The 7,995-nt window shown below is 32.6% G+C and overlaps 1 protein-coding gene across 1 annotated transcript; it reads left to right on the top strand.

Annotated features, from left to right (window-relative positions):
* Positions 1-6,096: 6,096 nt before the first annotated feature.
* Positions 6,097-7,566, top strand: LOC127123232 (uncharacterized). Its single transcript, XM_051053471.1, has 5 exons — positions 6,097-6,176; positions 6,268-6,530; positions 6,723-6,862; positions 6,920-7,044; positions 7,383-7,566. The coding sequence occupies exons 1-5, from the start codon at positions 6,097-6,099 to the stop codon at positions 7,564-7,566; spliced, it is 792 nt and encodes a 263-aa protein (XP_050909428.1).
* The last annotated feature ends 429 nt before the right edge of the window (positions 7,567-7,995 follow it).

Here is a 7,995-nt window from a genome sequence, read left to right as displayed (position 1 = left end):
AGTTGCAAATGACATATAAAACCATTTCCCAATAGCCAAATATGTTGAAAAGTCTTAATTCAAAAAGTCAATGGTTGGTCAAACTTGAAAATGCATAAAGTCAAGGCCAAAAATGCCATTTTGAATGGTAGGGTTTTAGGACATGATGAATGAATTTTTGGAAAGATGGTGTTAAATGGAGATTGTAGGAAAAAATCCCACCAAATTTGGCCAAAGGAATCATGAGATATGCTCATTTGAAGTTCAAAAATTTGTGAAAATGAATTGATCATATCTTGACAACCATGCATGGGATTTGGGTGTTCTTGGACTTTTTGAAAATGGGAGAACAAGACCTTCAACTTTCATGTTGGGCAAAAATTCATTTGAAGCTTGTATCATGATGCAAGTTGAGGATCAAGAAGTTTCTATTTTTGGCAGTTAAAATTACAGGTCCACTTGCTATTTTGGGAAATTTTCTGATTGACTTGATTTTCTTCCATGATGAGGTTTGACATGATAGATGAGACTTATTAGGACATGAATAAGCTCTCTCAAACCATTTCCATCCATCAAAACCATAGAATCAACCACAGTTGACCAACTTTGACTTTTCTAGGGTTTTGGACTGACTGTGCACTTCTGATGAATTCCAAACCTTACTTCCTTGAGACCTTGACTCCAAATGATGTCTCAAGATATATGAACCCTTGATGATTGATCATGGTGTCCAAATTCTGCAAGAATGGCCACCATCCACTGCTTTGACTGACTATTGACTGTCTAGGGTTTTGGACTGACTATGCATTGACTGATGGCTTCTGAGCCTTCAACCCTTGACTTAAACACTTCAAATGGGCCCCCAAATCATGTGAACTTGTTGGACAAACCCTAGGGCCTTTGCTCCTTGAGAAATACCCTTGCTTGCTTGGTTGACTGATCTCCTGATCAATTTGACCTAATTTCTTGCTTGCTTGCTCTTGAGGCAACTGGGGACAATGCAATGCTATGCAATGTATCATGATATGCTATGACCTAATATGAAATGGTGTGTACAATGATAGGTGCAAATTTGAGGTGCTACATCGCACTACGTGTCGATGCTTCAGAACAAAAGTCCAAGATCTTTTGTCCGGTCAGTCAGTGGAGAGGGTTCCACCTTTCTGAATCCCCATTTTTTGTCATGAGCTCATCCTGTCCAGGGTTAAGTGCTATGAGGTCTTATCCTCATTACCCTTTTGATCTGCTCACCTTGACGTTCAATGTCAGTGGTTAAGAGCCCATTTGATTACCTATTCCATGGCTTGTTTGTCGAGGTTGATATGACCCCTCTTGACTAAAGCCCCACCCATGTAGGTTTGAGCCCCCTTGGTGGCATTTTACTTTATGCATTTTTGTTTTGTATGGTGTGATCGTCTCCCCATAGGATTGCTAGGATTCGTATAGTCTCTCGTTTGCATGTCAATTAAGGTAGCACTGTTTCTTCGTCTAGGACTTCCTTTTTTGCATGAGCATTCCTAAAACCCAAACAAACTCATTGATTTTTCTTCTCCTAAGAACACGTTAACTCCTTCTACTACAGGCGAGTAAGTCTCCAAAGGTCGAGCATCCGGTAGATTGCGTAGTAACGTCGTTCATCTAAAAAACACAATCCTTAACCCGTAGTTAGCCGAACTACGGTTTGCTCTGATTCTCATTCCAGATGAGATACGTAGGCATAAGACGCGATGTCTTAGCGAGCACACTTCTCTTTAACCCATAGGTAGCCGAGCTACGAAGACTCTGATTCTCATATTCAGATGAGATACGTATGTAGTGGATGTGACATCCGTGCGAGTCATTTTCTTTTGACCCCTCTTTTAGTAAATAGTACATTAGATAAACCCACACCCTTTAGACAAGAACAACAAAAGTGAATCCCGTAGAGTACTACGGATGCGTAGGGGTGCTAATACCTTCCCTTCGCATAATCGACTCCCGAACCCAAGATTTGGTTGCGAGACCTTGTCTTTTCCTTTCCCTTTTCCAGGTTTACTTCGAGCGTTTCCTTTCCCTCCTTTGGGATAAATAACGCACAGTGGCGACTCTTATGTCTTTTCTTTCTCGCCGGTTGTTTTTTCGCATCTCCTTTTTCAGGTTGCGACAGGATTCCCCATAGGTTTTCAATTCTTGATCTCCTCATTGGCTGGAGGGGAACCTCTCCACCTTTACAATCATCTCCCAGTGGTTTTATGCATGAGCCTACCTTCATGGTGTTCACGCCTAGAGTACAAAGTATTTTTAACTTGAGGCTCTCTACATAGCATTTCCTATAAATTTCATGTTCTCCATGGATGACTCCAACTCGTCCGCCAGATAGGGAATACTTCATACACAAATACAAATTGGCCAAAGAGGCGCCCAACTGATTAAAAGTTTATCGTCCTATAATCCTATTGTAAGAAGAGGGGGCATCAATAACCAAGTACCTGGCCTTAATTTCTTTGGCTTGACCCGACTCTCCAAAGGTGGTCTTCAGTAGGGGTGTGCAAAAAAACTAGTTTTTCATAACCAAATTGGTATCCAAATTGTTCCACATTTAAAAAACCAAACCAAATACTAAAATAAAAATTTGGGTATCCATTTTGTTATCCAAATATAAACCGTTACCCATTATAAAAATTTGGTTTTGTTATTGGGTATCCAAATTTTACGATGCGTTAAATTTTATGTTTGTCTGTTTTCATGTTTTATCACATTATAAATCAATTTTATATTTTAATTTTTTGTAAATTTCATAAAAAAAATATTTTAAAAATAAAATTCAGAAAAAAACTTTCTTTTCACGAAAAAAATATTATATTCGGAATTTTTATTTCGAAAAAATTATATTTGATATTTTTTTTCAAATAAAATATTTTCTTCTAAATAAAAAAATATTTTTTATCAAAAATATTTTGTATTTTTTTCATTAAAATAAATTATTTTTTTAAAAAAATTAGATTTTTTTTTATAAAATTTTTTTAATTTTCAAAAACGTTATTTTTTCAAATTTTCAGAATAAAAATAAAATTATTTTCAGAAAAAAATAATTAAAAAATATAATAATAATAATTTTTTATAATTTCAAAATAAAAATTATTTTTTATTTTCGATTTACATTTTCTTTAAATAAATTTTTTTCATTTATTTTTTTTTTGGATAATTTTTTTGTAAGTTTATTTTTCATTTTCAAAATATAATTTTATTATTTTCAACTCTCTCTCTCTCTCTCTCTCTCTCTATATATATATATATATATATATATATATTATATATATATATATATATATATATATATATATATATATATATATATATATATATATATATATTATAGGTTATTAATCAAATTTGATTTTTCAGATTGAAATTTAAAAAAAAAATTGACAGTTTCTTATCATTTCTTCTTCGCCAACGAATATTGATTGATTTCAAGAGCGATTGAATAGAGTTAAGAAGTTGTTGGAATGAAAACTAAACTAAATTTGATTTTAAAATTGATCCAAACAAAAACTAATTTTTTTAGTACAAACCGGTTATTAACCAAACCGATCCAAACATAAATCGATTTTAAAAATATAAATCGATTTTATCAAAGTGGTTTTAAAAACCAAACTGATCCATATATTTGGTTCAATTTGATTTGGATTTTGAATCATGCACAACCCTAGTCTTCAGCATGATATAGCCTTTCACTTGCATTTGTTCTCTAGATAATCTAACTAGCGAGCCCTCGAAGGGTTTTAAGTCCTTTGGGTCAAGGTGGAGTCTTTGAAACACACCCCAATGTAGAATATTTCTAGAACTTCTTTGGTTTACGAGAACTATCTTGATCTCCCATTCATCACATCTAACGGTAATGACCATGGGATCATCAATGTGAGAGTTGATTCAAGCTGCATCCTTCTCAGAGAAGGTGATTGTGGCTCCTGGTATTTTCGGTCCACCTTTGTCTTCAACACTAAGGAGGTCTTCTATATTCAGAATATAGCGAGTGTACCTTCTACAAGCGTAACTAGACTCCACACCTCTAGTGAATCCTCCTGCAATAGTATTGAGTGTGTGGCGCATGACTTTGTTGCCTCGCCTTCGGAAACTTCCTTCTCCATGGCGGACACGGGAGTCTCTGCGTCGTCTCGCCCATGAGAGCTAGATTTTCTGGTCCACGGGAGTAATCACCTTTGACATACTCCTTGAGGTGTCCCTCCTAGATCAGCCTCTCAATCTCTTTCTTAAGTTGATAACAGTCTTTAGTACGATGTCATTTGACTATATGAAACTCGCACCATCTACCTGGTTCAGAACCCATACATATGCTTTTGGAGATTAAGACGTATGAATGTTGTCCAAAAACTGTTCCAAACTAAATCGATTACAACCTTACTTATAATATCTCGTTCTCATACAAATTAATTACATTTTTTTACTTTGTGGAATAGTCAAAAGTATAACTAAAATATTTAACTGTAGAGTATTAGTTCAAATTTATAACACTTGTTTGATTTTTAATAAGTGAGATTTTCACACTCAACTATTTAATATAATTCAGTAAAATGGTAAGTTAGGAGTATAATACACAATTTTTCTATAAAAGAGTTAAAGTTGTCATAAAAAAGAATTGCTACAATAGCATATGAAAAATAGTGTTATTTACATAAATTAAAATATATATAATAAACTATTTATAGTATATAAATATAAAATATAATTGTAACATAAGTTCAAATTTCTTCATCAAGCAAGCAGTCAGCAATGTAACAATCAGTCCACTCACCAAAGTAACGCGTGTGCGGCGTGTGCTTTCTAAAAGTGGTAAGTTAGGACTTGTTTGGATAAGTACTAACTTATAAAGAAAGGATTAAAAAAATCACTTGCTTTTGTTATGGTTAATTATTAGCTGGATAAGTCATTATCTGTAGCTAACGTGAGAGCATTGTATACATTTTATTTCCGCTTTTTCGTATACTTCTCTATATACATTTGAATTTGATGTATTTTAATTAATGCTTTTACATTTTATCAAAATAATAATAATATTTATATACATTAATAAAGTATAATGGATATAACACCATCTTATGATATTATAATTTTATTATTATTTTTTGACAAAAATTATTATTTCTTAAAATCTGTTTGCATACGTAGATAACCAAGCTAATAAATTTGTTTTAGCTATATAGTTTATAGTTTAATAATGTGAAAAGGTTTTATAAGAATTATTTTAAAACATTTGAGTAAGTTTTTATTAAAAATATTCTTAAAATATAAAGTTAGAATTGTTTTTATAAAATTTACAATAACGGGCTCTTTTATGTTAGATGCGATAGAATCATAAAATGTCTCAATTTAATATTTGATGTGATATTTTAAACTCCAAATTATGAATTGATATTTTGACTAATTTCTAAATAGAAATATATAATAGTTTAATACGTTTTCAAAGTATTATGTAGCTCTTATGATAAGATACCATATTCAACTGGTTATGTGACTCGTTGAAGTTTATTTTAAATTTAACTTTTAGCAAGATTTTCATAAAAATAAAAATATATTTGAACTATTTAAGTACATGTTTTGTTAATTATTTTTAATATATTAGATATTTTATTACTTGATTTTATTTCATCAACAATGGACTTTACTGTTAAATTTTTTTAATAAGGCAATTTGTCAATTGTCATTGGTTTTTGGTCTAATCTCTTGAGATTGTACCTTCTATTTTAATTTTTTTAATAAATGTAAGAGATTATAAAAATAAGTGATAAATTGAGGTTTTAATCTAATTGAAATATCAACTCTTTGTCATTTTTAATTCTTGCTTTTTTTTAAGCCAATAAACAAAAACACAAATAAGGTTTGACATTTGAACACCTTTCTTATAAAAAAAAAACGTTATGAGTAGCAATACAACAAATTTACTTTCATTTTCAAATCAAAATTATAAAATAATAAGTTTAACCAAACTATTTTGCAAAAAGTGTGATAAAGTTTAAAATTAAATTGAAAATACATTAACTTTTTTTCTTGGAGTATTTAAAGGGGGTTATTTAGGATGGCGACGGTAATAAAAATCATGGTCTTGATGGATTTAACATGTGCTTCTATAGAGTTTGTTGGGATTTTGTGAATGATGATCTTTTGAAAGTGGTGGATGAGTTTTATGGTGGTGCTCGGTGCCCAAAGCGGTTACCGCTTCTTTTATTGCGTTGATTCCTAAAGTAGACAATCTCATTTCTCTCGACAAATTTAAATCTATTTGTTTAGTGGGAAGTGTTATAAGATTATTGCTAAGCTTCTAGTGTCTAGATTAAAAGTGGTGATTCCCAAACTTATTTCAAAGTGTGAAACCGTTTTTATTACTAATAGACAAATGGTGGATGGTGTCTTAGTTTTGAATGAAGCGATGGATTTTGCTAGAAGGGAGAAAACGAGGTGTATGTTGGTTAAAATGGACTTTGAAAATGTGTATAATTGTGTTTCATGGGATTTCCTTAGAAGTATGTTGTGTTCTATGGGGTTTGGTGAAGGTTGGTGTGGTTGGTTGGAGACTTTGGTGTTTAATAGTTCCATGTTTGTCCTTGTCAACGGGAGTCTAATGAAGGATTTTAAAGTTTCTAGAGCTCTTAGATAAGGGGATCCCCTCTCCTCTTTTTTTCTTTTGGTAGCAAAAGGTTTCGTCGGTTTGTTGTAACAAACTGTTTCTTATGGGGATTTTGAAGGTTTCCATTTTAATGATAATTCTCAGTTTGATTTGTTACAATTTACGGATGATACTATTCTGATTGGAGAGGATTCTTGGGATAAACTTTGGACCATTAAAGCTTTTCTTAGAGGCTTTGAGTTGGTGTCGGGACTTCGGGTGAATTTGACCAATAGCAAATTATTTTGTATTAACCTTGACTCCGATTTTTTGCAGGCGACCGCTTCTTTCTTATCTTGTGGGTTTCATTTTCTCCCCTTTGTGTTTCTTGGTATTCCAATAGGTATGAATCCTATAAGAAAAGGGTATTGGATTCCGATGGTTTCCAAGTTGAAAAGAAGGTTGGAGGTTTGGCATAATAGATTTTTGTCTATTGGAAATAGGGTGGTTATTCTAAATTTTGTTTTAGTCAATATTCCCATCTTTTTCTTCTCTTTCTACAAGGCTCCCAAGGTTTTCATCAACGAGATCATTAACATCCAAAGATCTTTTTGTGGGGAGGGGGTGATGTCGTTAAGAAAATGTGTTGGTCGAGTTAAGATTCTATTTGCTTACCTAAGGAAGAAGGCGGCTTAGGGGTGAAACATTACAAAATTTTTAATCTTGTTTTGTTATGTAAGTAGATGTGGAGGATTCTAAATGATGATTATTCTTTGTGGTTTAATTTAATCTCTTGTAGGTATGGTGATGTAAAGGTTGCAGTTTTAGGGGGTCCGATCCAGTCTAACAAAGTGTCTTTGTGGTGGAGGGACCTATGTGCCATTGGGAACTCTGTTGATAGTTCCTCTCATTTCAATTGGTTCTCTTCCTCAATTTATGATAAACTTGGAAATGGGAAGACTATAGATTTTTGGAGATACTAATGGTGAGGATCTTCCACTTTTTAGGCTTTATTTCCTTCTTTATGTCTATTGTGCAAATCAGTTTGCTTGAAAGTTCTTGATGCAGGGTTTTGGCATGATAATTTTTTGGTGTGGAATATTGGTCGTAATGGGGCACTCTTGAGTGATAGTGATGCTTTTCTTTTAGATGAGTTGTTAATGATTTTGCAAAGGGTGGAGTCATTACCTCTTGAAGAAGACCATTTTGTTTGGTGGAGACATAAAGATGGTTTTTCAGTTAAAGATTGTTATAAGATGATTTGTGAGTCTTGTTCTTTGGATCCTCTTAAATTTAAATTGATAGACTTTTTTTATGGAAAACCAAATTTCCTAGTAAATTTCTCATTTTTGGTTGGAGATTAATTTTAAACAAGTTACCTACAAGGATGGAATTATTTAAGCCGAGAATCA

Source organism: Lathyrus oleraceus, chromosome 2, assembly GCF_024323335.1.
Source record: "Lathyrus oleraceus cultivar Zhongwan6 chromosome 2, CAAS_Psat_ZW6_1.0, whole genome shotgun sequence".
NCBI classification, from domain to species: Eukaryota; Viridiplantae; Streptophyta; class Magnoliopsida; order Fabales; family Fabaceae; genus Lathyrus; species Lathyrus oleraceus.
Note: the sequence above shows the minus strand (reverse complement) of the source record. Positions and strands in the feature narration are given on the sequence as shown.

Excerpts from the sequence above, each read along its gene's own strand:
- LOC127123232 (XM_051053471.1), top strand. The coding sequence starts at position 6,097 with ATGTGCTTCTATAGAGTTTGTTGGGATTTTGTGAATGATGATCTTTTG. Across the intron at positions 6,177-6,267 it reads GAGTTTTATGGTGGTGCTCG|TGGGAAGTGTTATAAGATTA; the intron begins GTGCCCAAAGCG and ends CTATTTGTTTAG. Across the intron at positions 6,863-6,919 it reads AGTTGGTGTCGGGACTTCGG|GCGACCGCTTCTTTCTTATC; the intron begins GTGAATTTGACC and ends GATTTTTTGCAG.